Source organism: Artibeus jamaicensis, unplaced genomic scaffold (genome assembly GCF_021234435.1).
Source record: "Artibeus jamaicensis isolate MK-2021 breed Jamaican fruit bat unplaced genomic scaffold, CSHL_Jam_final contig_332, whole genome shotgun sequence".
Taxonomy (NCBI): domain Eukaryota; kingdom Metazoa; phylum Chordata; class Mammalia; order Chiroptera; family Phyllostomidae; genus Artibeus; species Artibeus jamaicensis.
This window is the reverse complement of record NW_026521788.1, coordinates 35,111,846-35,138,568: the sequence shown is the minus strand read 5'-3', so window position 1 is coordinate 35,138,568 and position 26,723 is coordinate 35,111,846. Positions and strand designations below refer to the sequence as shown.

Genomic DNA, 26,723 nt, shown 5'->3' with positions numbered 1-26,723 from the left:
TTTCTGCATGGTCAGGTTGCCATTACTGCCATCACATCTCACAGGCTGGGAAAGATGTACAGGCAGAGTAAGTCACTTACACCAGATGATAGTTTAGCAAGCAGCATATGAATGCTGGAAGCCTGGGTTGAGCACCCACAGGTAACATAGGACTTTTACCCCTTTTGATGTAAAACCCCAAGTCCTAACAATTCTGTTCCAATGAGCAGCTTCTGTGTGCATGGTGCATATACATTCTCTTATTCAAGTCTCACAATAGCCCTGGAGAATCCATATATATAATATTCTATTTATTTATTTTTAGAGAGAGGGGAAGGGAAGGAGAAAGAGTGGGAGAGAAACATCAATGTGTGGTTGCCTTTCATGTGTCCTCTACCGGGGACCTGGCCTGCAACCCAGGCATGTGCCCTGACTGGGAATTGAACCGGTGATCCTTTGCTTCACAGACCCATGCTCAATCCACTGAGCTACACCAGCCAGGGCCATATTAATTATTTGTGTTAAGGTCAGGAACAATGACTTTCCCGAGGTCTCTAGCTTCTGTGTGGAGGGCTACAACTAACATTCAAGTCTCTCTGGCCCTAAGCCCAGCTCCTTTCTTGTGTCCAGCCTAGGGGTGGATGATGTATGTCTGGAGCTTGGCTTCTGAGGCTGCAGGGTAGGACTGCTTGTGCAGCCTCCCATCCTGGAGCTCAGTCCAGAGTGGCAGGGGTGGGCCTGCGTTTGAGCAGCCCTGTGGAGAGGCTCAGTGTGCTCAGTCCTGCTCACTTCTCTTTGGCAACAGGCACTGCCAGATTCCTCTGTGGACCATGCCACTGCCCAGGGCATAGTTCACAGCGTTGATTGTGGGCATCGTTTTGGCGATGAGAGCGGGTACCTGTTGCAAAAACATCCAGAAAACAAGTTTCAAAGCTTCTGCTCCTCTCTCTGGTCCCACCTAGTGACCTCAGCTTCCCTGCCTAGCACCTAAGCCACCAATCATTTGTCTTGCTGCCTCTACATCTTTCCCGACAAGCTGTCGGATGATGTGTGAGAACACATGCCTCCCTGGGCACAGTGTCAGCCCCTGACCCCAGAATGCATGTTCACCATCTGGCTGTCTATCTCTGCCATCTCACATGAGGCTGAGGCAAGGTCAAGCAGCATCCCCACGTGGCCTGGGTGACAAGCAAATTCCCAGTGAATTATGAGTTTCAAAGGAAGAGAGAAAGACAGACTCTCATGGAGGCAGTAAAGTGAGAAAGAGAGATGGGGTGAAACAGAGACACAAACATGGAGAGAGTTCTAGCTCTGAACCCAGAGCTAGAACTGCATCTGTACCATCTGCAGCTTGGGGGAGATGAGGGTCACATCTGTGATGGCTGCGTACAGATACAGGAGGGCATAGGGGCCCCAGCCGAGCAGCAGCATCCTGGCTGGCAGGGTGGTGTTCACCTGGGGAGAGATTGTCACAGGAGGAAGGCACTGACCTGCTCCAATGGTTGGCAGCCCCACTCAGCCCCAGGACTGTGTAAGCACTCTGCAAGGGCTGGGCAGCTGGACCAGGCTGTGTGAAGGTTCAGAGCCTGAGGGTGAACTTGGGACCAGAGGGATCGCTCTGCTGTTTAAGATGCATGACCCTAATCCTATCATTTAAGCTTACTTGACCTCAGTTACCCTGTCTGTAAAATGGTCAGATACTACCTGACTGGCCTGGAGGCAGGGTGTAGGTGCAATGAGCTTCTGTACTGGGTCTTGTGAGTGTGGCTGTGGGCTGAGGTGTGAGAGCAGCCCAGGCTGAGCTGCTCTCACACCTCAGTCCCAGAACCAGCTCTCCATCAGCAACTGCAGCTACCTGGCTGGTCAACCTGTCCTGGGTTCAAAGGGGCTGCTTTCCACTGAGTGAGATACAGCCAGGCAGTTGGTGATGTGGTACTTACTACCTGGGACCACAGGGAAGCACTCAACTGGTAGTCTGATTTTAGGATAGAGGTTGCCATGTTCTTCTTTTCACATACACTCAGATGATAAACTCTGACACTAAAAATTGATGTCTATCTTCTCCTGACTATGTCTTCCTTTATCAAAAAAGGTGATTTAAGCTCATAGTCAAGGTCCCTGGGCCAGTGCATGGCAACTCCTGCTGATGCTATCAGAACTGATGGTTTAAAGTCAACCCAGAAAAATGAGAACAGTTGTGTGGCAGACTTGTCTCCAATGAATGTGGTGACTTTGAGCACCCAGACAGGCCTTGGAGGTGGTAATGAGGAGGTAAGCACCCAACTGGGAGCCTGGGATGTGATTCAGGTCCCTCATCCTCCTTCTGAGACCTGAGGGAAGCCTGGACTCCAGGGAAAATAGATTTGGATAGTCCTTTTCCCATTCAAAGAAAACAATAATGTGGCAAATTAAATGTTTCAATGAGAATTATTTTTTTATGATTCATGATTGACCACTTGGTGATATTGTCCCAGACCCAGGTTTGATCCAATGCTGCTGTTCCTAATTCTGACTTTTTATAAATTGCTTAGCTAACCCCACTCCTGCTCAATTTTCTAGTCTGTGACATAGGGATAATAAAACCTTCCTTCCTCTAGAGTGGTTGCAAAAATGAAATGACGTAATTCACATAAAGTACTATTAATACGTGGTTTTAAAAAAATCTTTTGTGCTTATATGGCTCATCTGCTAGAGATTTAACCAGGTAATAAAGTTACAAAAAAATTGTGGCAAGAGAATATTAATGTAGAAATTCAGAAATGGCCAGAGGGGCTTATTTTGAAGTGTTGCTTTTTTTGGCCAATTATGCTTGCAGGTGTCATTTTCTGTTGTGGGTAACAGCTTGTGCCTGTGATTAAATTAAACATATCAAAGCGATTCAAAACAGAATTTAAAAAGTATGTAATTTTGTGCCAATACTCACATCCTTGGGGAGAAAGAAATGTCACAGCATGGAGGGTGTCTGGCAGGGCCCTGGTCCTCAGGGTCACGGTGTCTGTTCAGTGAGTCTGAGCCATCCCGACCTTCCCTCCACATCTTGGCAATCCACAGGGAGGGTACATTCTTGCCTAACTCCTCATCTCTATGAAAGCTGGATCTACTTCAATTGTTGAAAACACAGAAAACTCCCAATTGCTGTCTGTCACATCACTCATGTTCCCTGGTGCCCCTGAGTGGGACAGAGAGATTTCTTCTGCTCTAAAAGTTAGACCTTACCTGGGGATGTCCTGTCTTCCCAAGTTTCTGCTCCATGAGCCGATAGGATATAAATGTGATAAAGAGGGGCAGGAGGAAGTTGAAAAAGGCCATGGTGAACAGGAAGCTGGTGAAGTTTCTGCAGGCAGAGGGGGTAGGATAGTAGGGGTCATCTCTCTGTGAAGATCACTACCATGGAAGCCCCTCGGCCACTCCCCTCAGGTGGGTACTCAGAATGTGGGCACTCCTGGGTCCCAGTTTAACTCCAATCAGAGCCAGAGAGCCACTAGGTCCTCCTAAAACTTGCCTTAAGGAGCCAGGCAGCTGAGGTGAGGGAGGGTCCTCCTTCAACTCGCTGTTGGCCAGTTCAAGTGCTTAGTTTTGTATGTGCCCCAAGCATGGAGACTGGGACACTTTCCTTTGGGGAGCATGTTTATCAGATGGAGGTGTCAGTGACCAAGAGGAAGGAGCATTCAAGGAGTGTTCCTGGCACAGAGGTTGAAAGGTGCCTGAGGATAGTGAACAGACTGGGCACTGTGTCAATGAAGAAATTGTTGTGGTCATGGGAGGTGGAATGGCAGACCCTTTATTAAGGGGGTATCATGTCACCTTGGTGCTGTCCGCTAAGGATAGGAGGGAAGAAGGGATGTCAGAAGAACTGGATATAGGCTGGGAAAATACCTGCAAGGAGTGCCCTGGTGGGATGCTTGCACCAGACCCAGGGTCCCCAAGTGGGTTTCACCTGGGAAAATGCTTTCCTCAGGGGCAGATGCTCCCTCAGTAAATGTGAGTAAACATGTAAAGCAGATGAAAGCAACATGGTTCTAATAGAAGTAAGAGAGGAGCTGGAGCCCATGTGACCCCTCCCCTAACAGGTCTCCCTAAGTCCTGGTCTCCCCAGAGACCCACGGGTGGGGCAGTATTAGACACATGCCCCATGAGGGTGTGGTCACTATGCATTCACTGCTGTCTCTCCAGGGCTTGGCCCAAGGATTGTCTCACAGCAGATGCCCAGAGAATTCAGAAACCTGAATGCTTTGTCAAGGGGGTCCCTCCCAATGCAAAGAGCTTAATGTTCTTTCAATCTACTTAATCCAAGGACAGATATGATTCCTCTAGAAATTAATAAAGTCAGAACTTGGGCAGTTGACTGTGATGAAGATGATAAAGTGGTCATGAGACCACTTTGATTCTCTTTTTTGGTGAGCAACTCTTTGCCTCAATTTGCATAACAATTCGATCACTTGGTCAGTGTTAATAATGAGCTCTCCCCAGTTCCATTGTTAACTTGCAAGTGGGTATCATAACTAAGGAGCTGAGATTGTCTGGCAAATGTTGACATTCCCTCATTTGGATTTTAAGCTATGACATCTCTGTCATAGGGCTCAAAGCCAAGATTTCCATGGAAGGGAGCCTTCCACCTCACCTGGAGTAGTCCAGGGTGCAGCATGTCCCCAGAGGCTCATAGTCATAGTGGCCCCAGCCCAGGAGGGGCAGTGCTGCCCAGAAGGCAGAAGATAGCCACACGAAGAGCACCAAGGATACAGCCGTGTCCCAAGCCAATGGGCTGTCTGCATGGACAGAGGAGGAGGATGGTTGAGAGGAGATGACAGCTATCAGGGTGACAAAGAATGAACTTCATGGTCATGCAAAATGGTCCTAAATCCTGGCTCTGATGCTTAATAGCTTAGTGCCTCAGTCAAGTTAAAAGTTTCTCTGAGCCTCACTTTTCTTCTTCACAAAAGGGAATAATAGTTCCTGCATTAGAGAATTGTTATGAAGAACAAGAGAGATAATAGATGGGAAGATGTTGTAGTAGACACTCTATACCATCTTCTTTAGAGGACCGAGAAAGAAGACAGGTGTGCTTCCCAAGCTAAATTAGGACGGAAACATGGACAGTGGTTCAGGTGAGGGTCATTGGGAGAAGAAAGTGGAGTCTTGACTTACCACCATCTCAGCTCTTACTCAGAATCAGATCACTGTCTCTGCTTTCAGGATACTCTTTGAGAACTCTTGACTCAGGATTTGGGGCTCCATCTCAGTCACACTGACAGAGGCTGGGTCCTGACAGCATTTTTTGGTGTGACCAGTCTCACTGACCTGACCTCCTCCACAATCCCTCCACCTATATCCCTTACAGCCTCACCCATCCCTTCTCATCCAGTGATTCCTCCTGGATCTCACTTCAGAATGCCTTCCCCAGATGCCTTCTCTGTCCATAGTTTATGTCATGTTACTTTAGTTAGCGGCTAGGAGGTTTTCAGCTGGGAGAGGGAAGGGGCAGAATTGGGGGAAAGGTGCAGGGATTAAGAAGCATAATTGGTAGGTACAACATAGACAGGGGGATGTTAAGTATAGAAAATGGAGAAGTCAAAGAACTTATATGCATGACCCATGGACATGAACTAAGGGGGAGATTCCTGGAGGAAATGGGGATACCAGGCAGAGAGAGTCAAGGGGAAGAAATTTGGACAACTGTAATAGCATAATCAATAAAATATATATTTTTTTTTAAAAAAATATTTTTTATTTATTTTTCAAGAGAGGGGAATATCAAGAGGAGAGAAATTTTTCAAGAGGAGAGAAATATCAATGTGTGGTTGCCTCTCATGCGTCCCCTGCTGGGAACTGGCCTGCAGCCCAGGCATGTGCCCTGACTGGGAATCAAACTGCGATGCTCTGGTTCGCAGGCCCACGCTCAAACCACTGAGCTACACCAGCCATGGCTAAAATATATTTTTTAAAGCAAGAAATAAAAACACTCCAGGATAATGGACAAGACTTTAGGCGGGGTTTGGTCAGTAGAGAAGAGGCCTACAAACCCCCTTATCCTGACACTTTGATTCCACTGACAGCCCCAGAAGGAGTTTGCTTGGATATGTCCTCCTTCTATGGACTGTGTTTATGTCCTGCCACCCCAAATTCACATATTGAAGCCGTAATCACTACATGACAGTATTCGGGGTTGGAGAACTTTGGGAGGTACTTAGGCCATGAGAGTGGAGCCTCCATGATGGGATTAAGTGCCTTTATAAGAAGAGACATGATTCCAGCCAAGATGGAGGTGTAGGTAGACACACTGTTCCTCCTTGCACAACCAAAATAAGGACAACAACAATTTAGAAACAAAATAACAACCAGAACTGACAGGAAATTGAACTGCATGGAAGTTAGACAACCAAGAAGTTAAAATAAACACATTCATCCAGACCACTAGGCAGGGCAGAGTTGGGCAGCTGAGTGGAGAGGGTTTGGGGCACAAAAAATAGTGGCAGGAAGCACACAAGTCGCCCCAGGAACACAAGTCACCCCGGGCACACAAGATGGCAGTGGATGAATCCTGGGTGTGAGGTGGCAACAGGCAGACCTAGAGAAGTGGCAATTGTGAAGCCAGGCACTGCATGCACTGCTGACCGGGTAGTCCCACATTCGAGCATGCAGATAAACCAGGCAAAACTGGGGAGGGAGACAGACTGTGCAACCGTCTGATGAAAAATATGAACAATAAAATGACAACAAACTCACAACTATCAACAAATAAACCTAAAAGAAAACAAAAACAATGGATAGAAAAACTAAACAAACAACCAGAACAAGAACAGAATCAGAGAAATGGAAATCACACAGAGGGAGTTCAGTGGGGAAGGGAAGGGGGGAATGGATGGGAAGGAGACAGGGAAGAAGAAACCTAATTCATAGGCATAAAATAAATGGGGAGAGATAAAAATGGTATAGGAAACAGAGGACTCAGAAAACTTATATGTACAACCTATGGACGTGAACTAAGTGGGAGGAAGGCTGGAGAATTGGGGGGTAGGGAGGAGGGGGGTAAAGGGGGGAAAATTGGGAAAACTGTAATAACATAATCAATAAAAACACTTTAAAAAGAATATTAAAGCTGCGATGTCACAGATATTGTTTAGAACAAGAATGAAGCCGGTGTTTAAAATCTTTAAAGTGAGTTACTTCCAAAAAAGAAATATCAAGTAGATAACAACAGGTGGTACTCTGATAGGGTCAATTATGAAGATGATGTTTGACAATACGGCTTGGGAAATCCAGAGTTATACTGGTTTTTATGAAGCTCCGGCATGGCAGAAGTTCTGCAGAAGTATGAAGTGTGGAGGCACATGCCTAGCCCCCCCCATATCACCTTTCTGCCCCCTAACAGTGCCTATCTTCAAGGACATTTTCTGCATCCATGATCACATTTGATTTTCAGAATAAAACTGTGAGGCTGGTCACTAAAACCATCTCACAAAGGAAAATACTAAGGTTCAGTGAGGACCTGTGACTTGCTTGAGGTTGCAGGTTTTCCAGCCCATACCTCAACACTCTTCTTGCACTCTCCCAGCCTTTCTCTTTTCCTGACTGCCCATACCCCACCCTTGTGCACACTAACCCCCACCCACACTCCCCTGAGCTGGGAGACACTGAGCAGATCTTCATTCCATCCACCCTCACTGCATGGATGTCCCTCCCCCCTGGGAGCCCCAAACATACGAGTGCAGTAGTGATGATAACTCCCCCAAGCAACGGCTGCGCTGTTGCAGATGCTGGCCAGTGCTGCTGCAAAGCCTTGGAAGCCGTGAGCCTGGCAGCCATCTGAGCCATAGGGCCAGTGCCTGTGGGAGATACCGGGCACAGTGATCCTCCCCTCTGTCCCTGCCCTCCTCTCAGAGGGTACCTTCTTGAACATTGGCCCAGCTCCTCAGAAAAGGGCTTTATTATCTGTTTTCTATGAGGAAATGGGCCTTAGAGTTCAAGTCACTGGCCTGAAGGTGTGGAGCCAGATGCAAACTCTCCAAGCTCAGCACCAGTGTTGGAACAAAGGTCTCTCTCTCTGTGATCAGGTGCCTCCCTTACAGTACATGGAACTGTACTGGTTGGAAAGAGAGCTTATAACTTTCTTCAATAGATTAGGAAACTGAGGCTCAGAGAAGACAAGGTACCGAGCCAAGGTCACAGAGCAAATGAAAGCAAAGTCAGAGAGTAGAACTCAGGCCTCCCAAATCTTGGCTTCATAGGCCAAGCAAGGGTAAAAGCTTCAGTTGCCCATCCTTCATCCTAGGCAGAGGTAGGAGATCACAGCAAGGAATCCTCACTGATTTAGACCCACAGATCATTAATGCCCAGGTGGACTCCAGTCCCATCTGCAGTGCCCAATGTTCAGTCTGCTTAAGAAAACAGTCATGTAAACACCTTCTGAGGCCATGTTGGAAGATCCTGATTTGCACATAAGGTCTGAGACTCTTGTCAAAATGCTGTTCACTTTAACAAACATGTATTTAGGGCTTCCCAGGTACCAATTCTAAGTTATTTACAAATAATAAAAGGTCAATACTTTCAACTACCATACGAGTTAGGTGATAATATCCAATTTAGAGAAGATGCCAAGAGGTAGAAATAATGATGGCAAGATCTAGATTTAGGCAGCCCGGTTACAGGGCCCATGTTCTTCATCCCTACAGTCAGTCAGCTCTGTTGGTCAGGTTTGAGAAACTTTGAAAAGTCTGGAATTCAGATGTAGCCTAGTTCAGCCTGCCCTCCCTGCTAGGGTCAGTTTTCAGTTGTTAGGAAGAATGCTTCTGGCTTTGCTGCTCAGTGGCTAGAGATCAGGCCCTAGGCAAGAACCCAGAGCCCAGGGACTGGTGGAAGGTAGGGGGGATGTTACCGAAGGAGGCTGGATGTGGCTGCAACGAGGGCATTCAGGCTGATCCCACTGTCTGCAAGAGCCAAGCTCAGCACCAGCAGGTGTCTAGGGGTCCGAAGCTCCGGGTTCTTGCAGAAAGAGAGGATGGTCAGGCTATTGAGGCTGAGACCGGCAAGAGCTGAAAAGAAAGTAGAAACTGCCATAGCGGGTTTCTGAGGCCCACCCAGGATCATAACCGGGAGATTGAGGTGGACAGAGCCTGAACAACCTCCTATCCCTAATCCTTCACATTTAGCAAGTTTCTGAGTGCAGCTCATCAAACACCTACAAGCAGAACTGGCCCTCAGAGACTGAAAGCTGTAAGACTCACACCCTGCTCTGTACCATGTGCAGTCTAATGAGAAGACAGACTAGGCAGAAAGCCCATAAAGCACAGCGCAGTTTATGCTAGAACATTTGTAATCATGAATGGCCCCCAAGTCCTTATCACAGGCAGCATGGTGCTCAGCACTTTACAAAAATCCTGTCCTTCAATCTTCAGATGAATGTTGTTCTCCCAATTTACATTTGGGTCTCTGAGGCTCAGAGACCCTAGCTAACTTGCCCTAAGCACACAACTTGTAAGAGATGGAGCTGGGAATTGAATTCAAGTCTTTCGAATTCCAGAATGCCTTCTCTAAGTGCTGTGGAGCAACATAAGAAAGACCCTCGAGGAGGAGGAGGTGTCGTAAGAGCGGGGAGCTATCCAGGACACCAGGCAGAGAGGTGAGCTTTGATGGGGGTGGTCTCAGGTGGCAGAAAGATCCGACTTTGAATTTCAGCTTGGTCACTACTTACACTCTCTGAGCCTTGGCTTCTCCCATCTAAAGTGAATAATGTGGGAATGGGTGGGGGGGAGGGAATAGGGACAGCTGTAACTAAACAATAATAAAAGCAATTAAAAAATAAAATGAGGAATGGGGAAGCATCCTGTCTTCAAAACTGTGAGCATTCAGTCAGAAGATAAGATGCAGAGAGAGCATTCTAGAAACAGGAACAGCATGTGCAAAGAAACGCAGTGGTAAAATTGTTTGATGACATAGAGAGATGCTAGATTGTAGAGAGGAGAAGAGGCCAGGGCCACCAGGACCAGCCTTGTGCTGCTGCTGCTCTCTCCACTGTCATTTCTTACAGGCTGAAAAATTTTGAGGATTATTTCTCTGGATCTGCTCTGAAAAAGGGCTGCATCTCCAACAACTTAGTCTTGGGGTGACCCAGCTCCCAGGTGCACAGTCCCAGCTCTGGCCTCAGTGAACATCTTAGGGATTCTGGGTTGAGGCTGGCACCTCATGGACCCAGATCACCCTTAGAATGGAAATGCTTAGGGTGGAGAGAATGGAGATGGTGGCATTAATGGGGGTGCTGGAGAGGCTGGGAGTGAATGAATTTAAAATGAACTTAAATTAACTGAACTCATTGAGTATCTATCTCAGCTAGCACTTTATACCCATGATCCTATCTGATCTTCATCATCACCCACATGGAATGTCAGGGTACTGAGGGCCAGAAAGCCTGAGTGACTTGATTATAGTCACACAGTTGGCTAAGCTATCTCTTAGAGCCTATCAGGGGCCTGATTTTATACAAAATTCTCAGCAGAATTTCCTGGGAGTGGATGAAACTTTCTCCTTATGGAAAGGGCAATGCAAAGGCCTGAACCCTGATTTGGGGTCATGCGCTGGGTACATGTCCCCCTCTCAAAGTCCCTCCCTCCCTTACCCTTGCCTGGCTTTTCCCTCTAGGCTCCCAGCCTGCAGGTTGCATCTCACAGGTACAGCCATCAAAGCCCCCATGGATCGAGTCACAGAGTTTAGTGACCTCTCCTTGTCAGTTTCATAGCTGTGGCTCGGGTTCTGAGAGCCTGCTGGTTCCCCACTACACCCCAGGTCCTGCCTGGCTCACCTTCCACCAGAAGCACCATCCCCACAGCCAGCACCTCGAGTTCCCCAAACCCTGTGGGCAGGGACCTGGACTCTGCCATCCTTGCCTTCCTTCCAGCTGGCCCAGCTCTTCTCTGGCTTCCCAAAGCCAGGCTCCTCCCTTTTAAAGAGCCATCTCACATGCTGGCGCATGCAGGTGATTATGCTAGATCTTGGGCTCCTTCTTGCTGCCCCTCCTCCCAAATCACCCTCTTGGCCCAAGCAGAAGGAACCTATTCACCAGCTGGACAGTACAACCTTTGTGAAGCCAGGATGAAACCATATCTCATTCATTTCAGCCCCACTAGACAGGATTAAGGACCCAGAATCAAAATGGTGTGTGGCTGAGAGCTGATTTAGAAGAGTTGCATAACTAAGGGAGGGATGGGAAGCAGAAGGAGGGGTTTGATGTTGCAGCTGTACTCGAGAACTGATTAGGAGCCAGTTCCCAACATGTTTGTTCAGGTGCTGACAAGCTGAGTGCCTGTGTACATGTGTGTGCACATATATATGTGTCTACATTCTTGCATGCATGTCCTCACAAGCAAGGAGGGAAGGATGATGGCTGGGAAGTCAGCTGCTGTTGTAGAAAGAACTTCAACTGGAACTAGACATTTGAGTTCTGGTTCTGAATCTGCCATTAACTAGCTATGTGCCCTGGGGTGGGAACACTGGAGTCTCTGCTTCCTCCTTTGCAATGTAAGCATCTTTTTGCATGGACTGTGTACGTCTTGGTTAGAAGAATATCTTGTGGGTATAGCCCTTTGGGCTGCACTTCCTGACTCCCATAGAGCACTTCAGCTACACAAGCATCAAAGTCTCCCAATTTCCATTCTAAGGGTCTATGGCTTGGAGCAGAGGGTCTGCAGCTCTCTCGTAAGTGGTCTACAACCCACTAAGAGCTTTGGCTTCTACAAATGAGGTCCTGGTACAAGTTACACACTGGCTCATTGTGAAATTTGCATCAGGAAACACTAACTAGAACAACTTAACTCATTTTCAGATAAAGACACCAAAAACCCAGAACACTATCAGCAATATAGCCAATGTTTATTGAGTGCTCACTAAGAGCCATATACTGTGCTAACTGAGCTTATGATGATTCCCGCAACTCCTTTCCATTTCATATGAGCAAACTGAGGCTACACAGTATTTCACAAAAGCCCCATCTGCTAATCCCTGGGGGAGGTGGGTTCCTGGTCAAACAGCTAATTTTATTTTGTGAAGGTTCATTTCCTATGCCTTTCTCTTGTGATTCCTGCTTATGTCTAAGCCTAAACATCCCTCAAGGCTGAGCTGACACTCACATATTCCTGGAATCCTTCCTTGATAACTCAGTTACCACAGGGTCTTTCCTGCCATTTTCCAGTTTCTGTCTTGCATTACAGTTAATGAGTATTTCAGATTTTCTTTTCCTTTCTTTTCTTTTTTTTTTTTTTTTTTTTTTTTTGTTTGTTTGTTTGCTTGCTTGCTTGCTTTGCTTTGCTTTTCTTTGCTTTTCTCTTCTTTTATCTCTGCAAGATTGCAAAAGATTTTAGGGCAGAATTGAAAGCAGGACAGGGCTTGGAGGACAGCTAGGTAAGTCAGACAGGATGGCAGCCCCAGAAGGAGGAGGAAAGGGCAGAGATGTGGGAATGAGCCAGGCTAGCCTTTGTCTGGGGAAGATGAGGTAGGGGTGGGAAGCACAGGAAAATCATATTTTCTGGAATGGGAGAGAGTAAAGGAAGGGAACTAAGTTTCCTGGAAGACAATGTTGTCAAAACAGGCCTGGCACAGAGCCAGACTTTTCATGTGTGCGCTGGGCCCCAGGTACCTGCTTTGGTCACATTTCACTGGTCTAGACCTGCCTAGGCTCATGGGCATGCGGTGAATTAAGAACCTTCTAGAAAAGTCAAAGGAACCTTCTTGAAAAGCCTTGGGGTAAAATGTGAAGAATGAATGAGTGGAAGGGGATGTCTATGATAGGATGAAGTTGGGGGTAGAGGACAATGTGTAAAAATGGAAAGTACTTTCAAAAACTGAGAGATCTGCTGTGGGACCCTCCTCAGAGTAGGATGACTTGAGGAGAGGGGCATCTCCTGCCCTTACATGGAGACACCTCATGCCTTTGCCATTGGTGGCAATGGCCAGGAGGTCTCCACTGGCCATTGTGTATGGAGACTGGTTGTCCACAGTACATTTGGGGAGGCAGCTGCTCACCCAGCAGGCTGGGAGGGTTCATGAGCCCTTGGGAGATACTTCTGAAGTCTATCCAAAATATCTGTATTTTTCCAATTCTTACATGAGCAGGTACTTATAAGTACCAACAAAATTGGATCCTTACTGTTCATGAGAAAACTTCTGTTTTCACAGGCTGTCGAGGTCTGGGAAACTTGGGTTGCTTAATTTTCATAAACACCCGGAGTAAAGTAACATTACTTTCTTTTGACAGATGAGGACACAGAAGCCAAGAGGAATCATGTGGCCTATCAAAGGTCACACACCCCATAAATAGAGAAGCCGGAATTTAAACTCAGGCAGCGTGGCCCTGGAGTTTGGGCTCTTTCTAGTACCTTCACTGCCTTCATCTCATTGCTTTTTCACTATGAAATAGTATCACAGAAAATAATTTCCAATAATCCTTATCAGAGGTCAGGTTCTGTCTTCACCTCCTCTAAGCCCACGTACCCTGGCGAGTTTCTACTTCCCACAGCCTGGTTGGCCTGGGATGGCTTTGCAGGTGGGCAACCCAGACAGTTGGCCCAGCAGCTACTTGGGATGGCTGCCCACCTGCCTGCCCCACCTTGCCAGGCCCTGGCCTCTCTGGTCCTGTGACTATTTTACAGAAGGGGATCTCCCCACCCCCACTCTCCAGACTAGATGATTCCAGGGAGCAATAAGCCGCTGAGTGCTCAGGCTGGAGCTTCCTTCCCTAATCCCCAGCTTGTCTGTGTTTATCTGAGCCGGGGGTGGGGGGGGGTGGGAGCTGAGGAGCCAGTGAGCTATTGCTGGGCTTGCTGGGCAGGAAAGACAGAGAAGTCCAGGGACAGGCCCCTGCCTGGGCTACAGAGGAGCCAGGAGCCATGAGGGTGACATTGGGCATGCTCTGGCTCCTGGCCCTCGGGGGACCCCCACAGGCCTGGAGCTCTTGCCCCTCTCACTGCAGCTGCAGCCTTCACATCCTGGGTGATGGCAACAAGGCAAGGTATGCTATCATGTGTGTGGGGTGGGTAGCCCAGCCCCCACAGTTCTACCAGTGTGGCTGGGTTGGGAGGATTGGACGCAGGACCCTCAGAGTGTGGTCAGGTAAGACACTTCTCTGGTTCTTGAGGCCTAGGGGTCCTATGGGGCTGATCTGCACTGAATTATTGTCTAGCCAGGAGGACATTGCTCTGCCTGGGTGGTACCAGGTACCTTTATACTTGGGGGTGGCAGTGGGGCACAGGTATGCCAGCTCCAAGAGATCCTTTCTGAATCTTCCTCTAGGATCCTGGTGGACAGGAACCTTCTTAAGGGTCCAGTAAATCTTCCCCTTCCTTCCTTCCTCCCTTCCTCCCTTCCTTCCTTCCTTCCTTCCTTCCTTCCTTCCTTCCTTCCTCCCTCCCTCCCTCCCTCCCTCCCTCCCTCCCTCCCTCCCTCCCTTCCTTCCTTCCTTCCTTCCTTCCTTCCTTCCTTCCTTCCTTCCTTCCTTCCCATCATCCTCACTATATCTACTTAGCCTCTTCTTTCCCAGGCCTCTCCCATTCTCTTGCTTCACCTCCCGGGAGGTACCCACTTACATCCCAGGTATTTTTTACCACCGCACCCAGAAAGGACCATCTGCCTCCTCATGCTGTCCCACTTTGGGTCTCCTCTGGCAAAGCCCTCAGTAGCTCCCAACTTGACCCCTTTCTAGAGGCTCTCTGAAAGGCCAGGACTGCCCATTCCCTCGTAGACAAGTTTCCCTCCCTCCTCAGCGTCTCTTTAACTTTTCTCATATCCCATCTGAGCTCTGACAGCACCTCCATCTTCTTTTCCTCCCCCTGCATGGACATTCCCAGGATGCTGGAGTTTGTGGCCCCTTGCTCTTCCACCACAACTTATTCTCTTTCTCTTCAATTGTCTTTAAAACATCTCTCTTCTGGTGCATTCAGCTTATCCATTAATGATCACTGCCTCCTCCATCTGGCTCAAGGGTTTCAGCCCCTGGCTCAGGGCCTTTCCCACCAACTTTCCTAAGTTCTAGACTTCCATCCTCCTTTTCTCCCTTGTCTTTGGTGGATGTTGTGGAGACACTGATGGTTTCTGATCAGGGCAATAATATTATCAGTATGATTCACTCACTGATTCTGGCAACGGGTGCTGAGTTGACTGGTTATGAGGGCAGATGGAGAAGAAAGATGAACCCCAAGAAATTATACCCCCAATGGTCTGAAGAACAGAAAGATCTCTATTTTTGGCCCAAATCTCTGATGCTCCAACTCATGTGAATCATCAGAAGTAAGGGTCCTCTCCCAAAGGGAAGCCAGGGCTAAGCCCTGAGCAAGTCAGAGAAATGCCCGTGGCCAATGACACTGTGACCAGAGTGATGAAGAGCCTCCCCTGACACCCACAGAGAGCTGAGTCACACATCACGAGGGGCAGACCTGGTGCTGGAACCCAGGGCTTCAGGTCCATTTCCAGAACTCTTCTCATCAATGACACTGTCATGGACATGGACTGCTGGTATCAGGTTAGCTTTAGGATGGAAAATGACATTCCAAAAGCAGTTTCCAGGGCCCCTTATGTCAACCAGTGGCCCCTTATGTCTGTCAGCTCTCTGAAGCTGGAGCTCTCATCATTAGTCTACCTGCCTGACAGTCCCAAAGCTGATGTTCACCAGGCCATGAACACAGAGTGTCCTATGAGAGGAATGAATCCATGAAAAGCTATAGGGGCCTTGAGGTCCCTAATGGCCACAGGCACAGATTGTTTAGTTAGACTAAGGCTCCTTCTGCCTCAAATGCCTTCTTTAGTCCTATCTCTAATTAGGCCCTTCAAAGGGTCTAGCCTTTGTGACCTGCCCATGCTCTACACTCCTGTAATCACAAACAGAGCTTGTGTTCCTGTGGATAATGGCATTATCTGGTGGGGGGGTAGTCTGGGTACCTGGACAGATGTGTCCCTAGGTTCTTTGTGCCCAGTGTGCACTGCAGTGCCGTTGGCCTGTGTTGGGGTCTTCTATTGGTTTCTCTGATCCCTCCCTTGACCGTTTTCTCTTCCTCTCAAGACTTGTTTTCCATCAACTCCTTTCTTCCTATCTATATCCAGACCTCCCTCCTTGCAACACCCAAATCTCTACCATCATTGAAAATATCGTTATGTCCAATGCTCCTTCTTCCTTAACTGTATTATAAGCTGTGTGCAGACAGGGTCTATGAAGCTGATATTATTCTGGATCTTCACAGCACCCATCACTCAGTAGAGGTTCCATGTATATTTGAAGAATATGAATGGATGGAAAGCAACTGTGCCTTTTGCGGGCACTGTCAACATAAAACAAAAACAAAAAAACAAGTCAAGCCCAGCTGACCTGGAGTAGAGTATGTAGAGTATGTGAGTTAAGCTGATGAATGTGGGTGGAGTGTGGGTGTTACCTTGCGCCTTGTATTGACGCAAGGTTGTGCACCAATGAGCAACATGTTATGATTCCACAAGAGAACAACCCCCCTCAACAAAGCAAAACATGACACCTCCTCCTCTTTGTGAACAGAGAAACTCTCCAGATAAAACTGAGCCTGCACAAAGGCTGGGTCTCCCCTGCCCAGCCTCCAAGTTTCCTCTTCTTGATAATCTTTTCCTTTTTACCTTATGTGAGTGTGCTCTCTGTGATAGCATAGAACACAGCCCTGAATTGTAGGTTCCTTGAGGGCAGGATTGTTTCCTGTTATCTCTCTATCCTCTGCTTTGGTGCCAAACTTAATAGAACAAGAGAGATGTCACTCTTTGGGCAGAAGGTGCATTGGAAGGAGCTGATGAGACTAAGCAGATCTATCCACAGTGCCGGGATGTGGAAATTTGTGACAATGGTCAATAGCACTGAGCTTCTATGCCTGACAGTTATGAAGAGCTGGTACACACATGACCTCATTTAAATCCCCACATGTCCCTGTGATGTGGAGTCTATTATTATGGGGCAACTGAGGAAAACAAAGGTTATGCCATATACTCAAGGATGCATAGCCAGCAAGCAAAGAGCACAGATGTGAATCCAAATGTGGGAGTGCAAAGCCCCAGCTCTTAAAACCCTTAAGCATCTTATGTTCCCTTCAGAGTTGGGAAAGGATTGAGGCACCCTGTGTATGGTTTCCCTTTCCGATACCCTTGGTGTATACACACACACACACACACCTCCAAGTAGGGGTGATACACACACACACACCTCCAAGGATATATATGCAAATATATATATATATTTTTAAATGAAGAAAGCCAAAATGGTTACAAACACTGAGGTATAATTTAATGATCAAACACTTTTAAGCACATTTGCAATGGGCCAATGCATGCGATGATCTCAGAATTAATGAATACTAGTCATTCTTAGTGCAGTGCAGGTGGTGTGGGATGTAATGGGACATAGCAATTTAAGCTTGAGGTCCTTTAGGCTAGTGACAGAGACTATGTGGTCCTCCTGAGACCTTGTGAAAGGCTCTGAAAGCAAGAACTCTGGCCCCGTCGCCCCCACCCTCCCTCCACCTCCTCTCCGCCCTGCAGAATGCTGCTTGTTCCTGGCCTATCTATCTCCAGAGCTCAAGAGAGCTTGAACCCTGGAGATTTCTGTGTCCCATGCAGACCAGCAGGTTTCTTGGAAGGAGGTAGGGGAAGGTGGGCATCTGACTTGACTGGACCTTTGCTCAAATATCCCCCATTTCTGTGATCAGGACTGTGGTGTGCAATGACCCTGACATGACCCTGCCCCCAGCATCTGTTCCACTGGACACCTCCAGACTGCGCCTGGAGCGAACGGCCATCCGCAGAGTGCCTGGGGAGGCCTTCAGGCCGCTGGGACGCCTGGAACAGCTGTGGCTGCCTTACAACGCGCTCAGCGAGCTCAGCGCCTTAATGCTGCGGGGTCTGCGCCGCCTGCGGGAGCTGCGCCTGCCGGGGAACCGCCTGGCTGCCTTCCCGTGGGCGGCGCTCAGGGACGCCCCTGAGCTGCGGCTGCTGGACCTGCAGGCCAACCGTCTCTCTGCAGTGCCGCCAGAGGCTGCGCGGTTTCTGGGCAACCTCACCTTCCTCGACCTCTCCAGCAACCAGCTGATGAGACTCCCACAGGAGCTGCTGGCCACTTGGTCTCACATGCAGACCGGGTCCTTCCTTCCGGGCCACCGCACCAGGCTGGTCCTAGGTAAGAGATGGCATCCTTGACTTGGAACCACGTTGGGGTCTTGTGCAGAATACCAAACCTCTCTGAGCTTAGATTCTTTACCTGGGAAACAGAAATCACACCTGTTCCCGGTTTGAGTGAACATTGAGTGAAGGACTCCTGTTGGCACAGTTAGGAACTCAAGTGCTGGGTCAAACTGCTGCAGTTCAAATTCCAACTCTGCCTCTTGCTAGCTGTGTGTCCTCGGCTTGGCTTCTCTGTGCCTTCGTTTTTTTTTTTTTTTTGTTCGTTTTTTGTTTTGAAAAGAGAGAATGATAAAACTATCTGTCTCCAAAAAAGGTTAGCCTTGTGGGTATAAAGACGGTGCTTAATACACAGCAGGTCATGTGGCAAGCACAGAAACGTGTCGCCCAGATCCTCATCAAAGTTGTGCGATCAGCAGCAACATTCAGCTGTTTGCCCCCTCAGGACAGCCTCAGCTGCAGAGCAGCCTCGCCCAAGGCCACCCGCCCTTTCTGGGGGCAGTCCCATCCAAACACCTATCAGGTGGGAATCTAAAGGCCCAGCTATTTCAGCTCCAGACTGCCCCTCCACCCAGTGATTCACCAGGTCATATATATATATAAGCTTATATATATAAGCTTATATATATAAGCATATATATAAGTATATATATAAGCATATATATATAAGCTTTATATATGAAATTAATATATATATGTAAACTCTGTTCCAACAACCATGTCAGGCAACCATAGCAAGGCTGTTGGTCCACTGTTACAAACAAGGAAAATGAGGGACAAGAGATCTTCTAGGTCATGCAGTGAGGAGACAGAACCCTGAGACTCAGTTTCCCAAAGCAGTGTTGAATGGGCTACACCAGCTGGCTCTCTCTGATTCTGTCCTATTCCTAACAAACCAATGGCTTACTGGGTAAATCAGACCTTCTTTCCTGATCAAGGCTCCTGCATGACCTGGAGGTGACAGGTGGGGACATAACTCACTCTGGAAAATTAATTTTAATGACACAAGTCATATATGAATATGTATAAACATTTAAAACATTTCAGAAAACGCTAAAAACCCTTTCGTCTCCTCTACCAATTCCAGTTCCTTCTCCCCTCCTAAAGAGTAGCCACTATTATGTTTATTTGCATGTTCCCTGTCTTCTACAGTATATCTCCATACATATACATATGTGCACATAGAGATTTCACCTGTGTGTTTTACATATAGTTTTATCATATTGTATATATCAACCAGCACTAATTTTTACCCAGTAGTATGTCTTGGAGACTTTTGTTAGTTACTACAAGTGAATCAACTTCATATTGCACATACTGCACAAAGGCTAGGTCTCCCCTGCCCAGCCTCCAAGTTTCCTCTTCTTGATATTCTTTTCCTTTTTACCTTATGTGAGTGTGCTGCTCTCTGTGATAGCATAGAACACAGCCCTGAATTGTGGGCTCCTTGAGGGCAGGATTGTTTCCTGTTATCTCTCTATCCTCTGCTTTGGTGCCAAACTTAATAGAACAAGAGAGGTGTCACTCTTTGGGCAGAAGGTACATTGGAAGGAGCTGATGAGACTAAGCAGATCTATCCACAGTGCCGGGATGTGGAAATTTGTGACAATGGTCAATAGCACTGAGCTTCTATGCCTGACAGTTATGAAGAGCTGGTACACACATGACCTCATTTTTCAACGAGTACATAATATTCGTAGTATAGTTATACTACACTTTATTTAACCATTTCCCCTTTAATGGACCATTAGATTGTTTTCATTATTTTGACACCTGTGATGCCACAGAGAACATTCTTGACATTGAAGCCTGGTGCAGGCAGACAAACGTTTCTCTAGGATAGGAACTGAGAGGTGGAATGACTAGCTCATGGAATGTGCACACTGGATATTTTAACTCGATCTGAGAGTCTCTAAAGGGGCTGGGCCAATACTTGTCCCCCAGCATTTGTGTGTGAGACCACCCATGTAAGTTCACTCTGTAAGTTTATTTGGGTGCCTATGAATGTGCGGGCACAGTTCTTGGTGCTGGGGTTGCTGAAGTGAGCAAAATGAATGAAAATCTATTTTTTCATGAAGCTAACATAGAAATGGCTAAAATGTTTTTTTGCCAGTCTGACTGGTAAACATTTTACTGTCCTTTCACTTTGTCTTTTGCATTAATTTATTGGTGACTCTGCTGTAACAGGCAAGAGTCAGATAGCTCACCACCAGAGGCAAGCTGTGATGAATCCTGGGGTTCAGATGTGTCATTACATGCATTTAACCAGTGACACAGAGTAGTGGTCCTCAGTGGGATGAGGTGGTGGGGTGGGAAAAGGAACTGACACCCTTGCAGCTAGTGCTCACCTGAGAGTCATGCATATGCAGCAGATCTGAATTCAGTCTTTTCCCCCTTTTCTTTCTTTGTTTTTAATTGTATGTTTTCCATAACCACTTAACCCCTTATACCTCCTTCGCCCTTGAAACCACCACGCTGTTTTCCATTTTGATGAGTCCTTTTTCCTTTTGCTCCACCGTCCACCTCCTAACCTCACCCCCACGAAGAGCTCTCAGCCTGCTCTCTATCTATGAGTTTGTCTCTATTTTGCTTGTTAGTTAAATTTGTTCATTAGATTTCCAACCATCACATTCCCCCTTCTAAATAAATCAAATATGTAAATGTATAAGATGCCATTGATTATTAGGTACACTATCAAATTTAATAACAGTCTCTGGGGAATAAAAAGGGCATCACATTAAATGCATTTATTCTGCACTTCAGAAGTGCAAACACACAAAAAGGGTTTGTGCCTTAGAACTGAGGACACATAATACCCCTCTATCTATTGAAGTTTTTTTAATGGGGTGGGGGTACATAGTGAGCTGCTTTAAGCTCTGTAATGATGTTCAATTTTAAAGTAAAGAGTGCAGGGAGGTGACATAGAATTTGATTTCTTGGTCTCCTCACTTCTCTCATTTTGAGCCTGTGTCAAAGGAACTATCAGTTGGAACAAATGCCCTCATTGCTGGGGTGATGCTGAAAGTTTCCCTTATACTGAGAGGATAGGGATCAAGTGGCAGAGGTCACTAGCATTTATAGAAATGGGTTTTGGCATGTTGCAATTATTGCAGAAGCACTCACTGGCCAGTAGCTGGAAAAGGTGAGTCTAAGAATAGCAGTAGTAAATACTAATTTTGTTGGTATGCTGTATGCCCTACCCAGTGCTTAATATGATCTCCTTTTATTTATGCTTATGGCAACCCTGAATGGGAACTAGTGCAGTCATTCAAGATGAAGAACCAGGCATAAGGTCACACAGCTAGTGAAGCAAGAAGCTGGGCTTGGAGGCCAGTCCTGAGGATTCTGAGCTCAGGAGCTGCCTTGTCCTCCCTGAGGGGGAATGGAACTGGGCCTGGGGATCTGAATAGCGAGGGCTCACCTCTTGCCTTTCATCTCTGCAGGGCTGCAGGACAATCCCTGGGTGTGTGACTGCCAACTCTATGACCTGGTCCATTTTCTGGAAGGCTGGGTCCCAAACCTGGCTTTCATAGAGGCCAGGCTGAGGTGCGCCAGCCCGCGCATCCTGGCTGGAGTGGCCTTCAGCCAGTTGGAACTGAGGAAGTGCCAGAGTCCAGAGCTCCGTCCAGGGGTGACCAGCATCAGGTCTCCTTTGGGCAGCACAGTATTGCTACGCTGTGGAGCCTCTGGGGTCCCTGGTCCAGAGATGAGCTGGAGAAGAGCTGATGGCTACTCACTCAATGGTACAGGTGTGTAAGCCACAGGTATCACTGTGCTGAGATCCCAGATGGGGGCAGGTGAGTCAGTGTCCCAAATGGGCAGAGTCAGGTTTTCCAAGGAGCAGGAGGTAGGCTAAGCAAGGCTGTTCACTCTCATTCTCTCGGAGCAGATTTGGACACGTTCCACCCAGAGGTAGGTTATGGGGACAATGGCCTGTCCTATCATATTCCATTAGCCACTCTATCAGAGACTTAGGGCCCACTGTGGGAGGAACCAAATGCTGACTTTTGATAGAAGAAACTCTTTTAGTGTATTTAATATTTATAGTAAGTTTCCCAGTTGTGACTATTAAGCCAATATTACTAGGAGTAACTAACAACATGAGTTATCATTTATGGAGCTCTACATTTGTTAAATGGATCAGTGTATAATGTCATTAAACTTTAGAGAACCTGAAGATCCTTATTATTTTGTATGTAAGTAAACTGAAGTTTTGAGAAGTTCAGTGCTTGGCATACATCACCCAGTTGCTACAAGGAGGAGCAGTTCCACAATGCATGATTTTTTGCTGTGTGGACAGAGATAGTTCATCTCTGGCACTGGGTTTAGGGCTGGGAGTGAGGTTGCAGGAGTCAGAGCTCACCAACATGCAGAAAGAGGGTTCGAGGGGAACAATTTCTTAGCATCTGACCAGAACAGCTTATGTTCTTCCCAGCTGTTTTCTGTCTCCTTCAACTAGGTTAGAAAGTATTGCTCTAGAACTATGGATTTAAAATCAATTTACAAACAAAGTTGTATAAGGAGCACCATATCTCAAACAGAAAGCTGAAGATGCTCTGATTGAATTGGCAATGGGGCTGGACAGGGGTAGGCAGAGCACTGCCCTATGTCCACCCTAACCCGCCTTACATGCAAAAAGCACCTGCCTGCTGCCCCTGAGGGTCAGCTCTGCAGAACTCCAGAGTTCTAAGGAACATGGTGTGAACATCTCATATTTAGAAGGCAGATTAATCTTAGGCTTAGACTTGGCTTGGGTCTCCCCAAATTTGAGCCTAGGTGATCTCTGTCTCCTCAGTTAGTCTAGGAAAAGTTTAATAAATCCCAGTGTTTTCTTGGGATGACAAGGTCATTAGTAGAGAGTGCATAGTCCAGAAGATGTGAACTTGGGCCTGGAAGTAAGGTTGAGGTAGATGGGTCCATTAATTCTCACATATGCCTCTTTCTCCTCAGTGCACCAGGAAGTCTCCAGTGATGGCACAAGCTGGATTCTGCTGGGTCTGCTGTCTGTGTCCCACCTTGACTCTGGAGACTACATCTGCCAGGCCAAGAACTTCCTGGGAGCCTCTGAAACTCTTATTTCCCTTGTTGTCACTGAGCCCCAGACTTCCACAGAGCACAGTGGAAGCCCAGAGGCACTGTGGGCAAGGACAGGCGAGGGGGCAAAAGCTGCTGCATACAACAACAAGCTGGTGGCCAGGCATGTCCCCTATATCCCTGAGCCTGCTATCCTGCCCACTGGCCCCTCTGTGCCCAATGTGAAGGAGGAGCTGATGCTCCAGCACTTCCAGATGAGTGCCCCAGCAGAACACCTGAATGAGCAGGTGGTACCCCAGGAGGCCCAAATGGTGAGGTCTCTCAAAGTATTAGGGGACACTTACCACAGCGTGATCTTAGCATGGAAGGCCCCGCAGGCTGAGAACACAACTGTCTTCAGTGTCCTCTATGCAGTCTTTGGGGAGCGTGACATGCGGCGGGTGGTTGTGCAGCCTGGGAAGACCAGGGTCACCATCCATGGGCTGGTGCCCAAGACTAAGTATGTGGCATGTGTCTGTGTGCGAGGCCTGGTGCCCCGGAAAGAGCAGTGCATCATCTTCTCCACCAACGAGGTGGTGGATGCTGAGGCCACTCAGCAGCTCATCAATGTGGTTGTGATCAGTGTGGCCTCTGTCATCGCCCTGCCCCTCACGCTGCTCGTCTGCTGCGGTGCTCTCCAGAGGCGCTGCCGCAAGTGCCACACTGCGGGCTCCACTGAGTCCACGGGTGCCTATGTCAACCTGGACAGGCTGGGCCACAGTGAGGATGGCTTAGAGGAGCTGTCCCGGCACAGCCTCAGTGAGTCTGACAGGCTCCTTTCAGGCCGCTCTAGCCTGGACTCTCAGCTCTTGGGAACCAGGGGGTGCCGACAAATCAATGAGTACTTCTGCTGAGGGGCCTGCTCCTCCCATACACATAGATGTCTGCATGTCTGCTCCAACCGTCTTCTACTCCCACATGCTCACTCTGACACCTGAGTCATGCTCACCCATTCTTACCCACTTGGGTGCTTGCTTATTCATCCATATATACAACAGCTAACACCTATTAAAGCACTTACTATGTGCCAGGAAGTGTTCTAAGTGCTTTATATGCATTAACTCACCTAATTTTTATAACAATCCTTTGCAGTAAATGCCACATTTCTCCTCATTTTCCTGTAGAAGAAATAGGGGAATTAAGTAACTTGCCTGTATCAGTCAGTTTTTGCTACAAAACAAATGAAAGCATAATGTCAGTGGTATACAGCAATGAGCACTTATTCTCACATGATCCATAGGTTGTTGAGTTGACTGAGGTGGTTTTGCTCCATGTGTCTTATTTGGGGCCCAGAATGGAGAGTCAGTGGCTACCTGGGCAGGTTTCTTCCATGGAGAGGTCAGATGATATCAGGGGAATGAGCAACAACATGTGATACCTCTCAAAGTCTTGGCTTAGAACTGGCATACTGATATTTCTGTCTATATTCTATCTGCCAAAGCCAGTACCATGGCCAAATCCAACTTTAAAAGGGCAGAAAAGGACAGTTCTCTGCTGGAGGTCATGTTGGGGCAAGAACTATTTTGCTGAGCACTGATCTAATCTACTCTATTGCCCACAACTATGCAGCTAGGAAGTGGCAGCTCTGGAAGCTGGAGCAGGCAATTGGTTCCACAGCTGAATCCTTAACACATGTTCTCATCTACTGCATCTTGATTACATTTATGGTGATTCATAGGCATTCACACACACAGCCTATTTCTGCAGTAGCCACATTTGTACAGTTTCACACATTGACACACACCATGCCCTCACTGTTACACTCACTGATTCTAACACTTTTTTCCTCTGGATGCCATTCTGCCTAGAGATAATAATTTGATTTTCAATAAATTCTAGAGGTTTAGCTGATGCCCAAGAGATTGCTGCTCATTTACCCCAAGAATGTCAGTCTGGAGGGATCCGAGAGACCCTTTGTGGTGCATGGCACACCACACAATGCTGTCTAGCGTGCCGCTCACCTCTGTCCCCAAGCAGCAGTCTTTGTAATCCTTATCGAAACTTACCTCAGTTCCTGAGGGTGTCTCAAAGTCTTCCCAGTCACTCAGTGAGCCACTTAAAAGGAGGATTCTGCTTTCATTTGCTTAAAGATGGGAAACACCCGAGATGTCTCTGAGTGCAGGAGCAGGCAAATATTCCTGCACAAGGGCAAATGTTGTATCTCGTCTGCAGGACTGAGCATCCAGGGTAGTTGGTGCCAAAACCCTTGGGTAACAACAACTGAGAAGATTTTTGGATAGCCAGTGATCCAAGGGAACTATCTGGCTAGTATAGTGGTTTCTAAAATTACTATATTCCCTCTCACATTTACAAAAGACCTTATAACATATGACCTTACAATATATTTTTTCTGTTTTCTCTCATTTGACCATTACAACAATCCCTTATAAAGACTGGGCTATTTGATTTTACAGACCACAAAACTGAAGTCCAGAGAGCAGAATAATTTACAGAGGGTTGTGATGGATTTTCATGGAGGATCCAAGTATTTAATAACTTTCTGGCCGGGTTGGGGGTCTATATTCACCTGATCTCTGCAATACAATTCTCAGCAGGGTCACTACAGAAATGGATTTTTTTTTTGCATGTGCCAGCTGAAATATAAGATCAGAACCATGGAACATTGATGCACATGAGTGCAAAATTTCCACACATGGAAATTTTTGCCCATCACCTGCAATTTGACAGCAAGAACATATTTATATGTTAGTATTTACCTAATATTTGTGTGTGTGTGTGTGTGTGTGTGTGTGAGAGAGAGAGAGAGAGAGAGAGAGAGAGAGAGAGAGAGAGAATTCAAACTTTCCAATGATTCATTTGGTGATCTGGATAAAATACCTCTAAGACAGTCAGCCTCCTAATACCTATCTGTCACCATCCTTCCTTTGTGTGTTCTGTCTTTTTTGATTGCTGTTATAGAGAATAGTCAGACTGGATTGTGCTCGTGAATATTCAAATTACCCAAAACCCACAAATTCCTGTTGTAAAAATAAAATGATGCCTTGTTTGTGTATCAGTCTTTTGGTATATGAGTCAGTCCTTGAAAACTTAATGTCTTCTTAGAATCCTGAGAAAAAAATTTCTGGTTGCCCAGTGCTGAAGATTTGCCTGCACTATGGTGATCCCAGAGCATACTGCCTTTGGAAGCCTTGTTTTGGAGGGTGGTTGGAATTGCAGCATCTCCATCGTCTGTTTTCTGACTGCTACATGATTATATGTCTCTTTACCTAGGTAGAAGCTACTTCTGATGTTATACATCTGTAATTGCAGATCTAAGTTGCAGAGTACCAAAAGACAAGTAACAGAAATTATGTCCCAGGAAGTAGATGTGGGCTATTCAAATTAGACTATCAATCAAGGTACTTAATGATCAGTGTGTTTAGAGAATCAGAGCTGGAAATTTTTGTTCTATCATATAAGCCAGAAGAGACAAAAATGAATTTACAAGTACTTGAACATACTCTATTTGATTGCAAGGGCATTTCTAGTTAGAACAGGTTATGCTTATGCTG

At 47.0% G+C, this 26,723-nt stretch overlaps 2 protein-coding genes across 3 annotated transcripts; one reads left to right on the top strand and one right to left on the bottom strand.

The window, feature by feature from the left end:
* Positions 1-275: 275 nt before the first annotated feature.
* On the bottom strand, positions 276-10,868 carry RGR (retinal G protein coupled receptor). The gene is made up of 7 exons (XM_037144216.2): positions 10,772-10,868; positions 8,852-9,008; positions 7,681-7,802; positions 4,601-4,745; positions 3,196-3,313; positions 1,321-1,434; positions 276-877 (listed from the first exon to the last, which is right to left on the bottom strand). Exons 1-7 carry the CDS (start codon positions 10,848-10,850, stop codon positions 755-757), a joined length of 858 nt encoding a protein of 285 aa, XP_037000111.2. The 5' UTR covers positions 10,851-10,868; the 3' UTR covers positions 276-754.
* A 2,893-nt stretch (positions 10,869-13,761) lies between these two features.
* Positions 13,762-25,143, top strand: LRIT1 (leucine rich repeat, Ig-like and transmembrane domains 1). Of its 2 annotated transcripts, XM_037144217.2 has the most exons (4): positions 13,762-13,972; positions 17,670-18,136; positions 21,582-21,887; positions 23,089-25,143. In XM_037144217.2, the coding sequence occupies exons 1-4, from the start codon at positions 13,851-13,853 to the stop codon at positions 24,063-24,065; spliced, it is 1,872 nt and encodes a 623-aa protein (XP_037000112.2). In that variant the 5' UTR covers positions 13,762-13,850; the 3' UTR covers positions 24,066-25,143. The 2 variants fall into 2 exon arrangements, with proteins under 2 accessions (XP_037000112.2, XP_037000113.2); XM_037144218.2 differs by lacking the exon at positions 21,582-21,887.
* Positions 25,144-26,723: the final 1,580 nt, after the last annotated feature.

What these genes read in the sequence shown, in the direction of transcription:
- LRIT1 (XM_037144217.2), top strand. Translation starts at nt 13,851, where the DNA reads ATGAGGGTGACATTGGGCATGCTCTGGCTCCTGGCCCTCGGGGGACCC. An exon ending in GGTGATGGCAACAAGGCAAG is followed by an intron (nt 13,973 to 17,669) that starts GTATGCTATCAT and finishes TTCTGTGATCAG; the next exon opens with GACTGTGGTGTGCAATGACC. An exon ending in CCGCACCAGGCTGGTCCTAG is followed by an intron (nt 18,137 to 21,581) that starts GTAAGAGATGGC and finishes TCATCTCTGCAG; the next exon opens with GGCTGCAGGACAATCCCTGG.
- RGR (XM_037144216.2), bottom strand. Translation starts at nt 10,850, where the DNA reads ATGGCAGAGTCCAGGTCCCTGCCCACAGGGTTTGGGGAACTCGAGGTG. An exon ending in GATGGTGCTTCTGGTGGAAG is followed by an intron (nt 9,009 to 10,771) that starts GTGAGCCAGGCA and finishes CTTTCTTTTCAG; the next exon opens with CTCTTGCCGGTCTCAGCCTC. An exon ending in TTATCATCACTACTGCACTC is followed by an intron (nt 4,746 to 7,680) that starts GTATGTTTGGGG and finishes CTGTCCATGCAG; the next exon opens with ACAGCCCATTGGCTTGGGAC.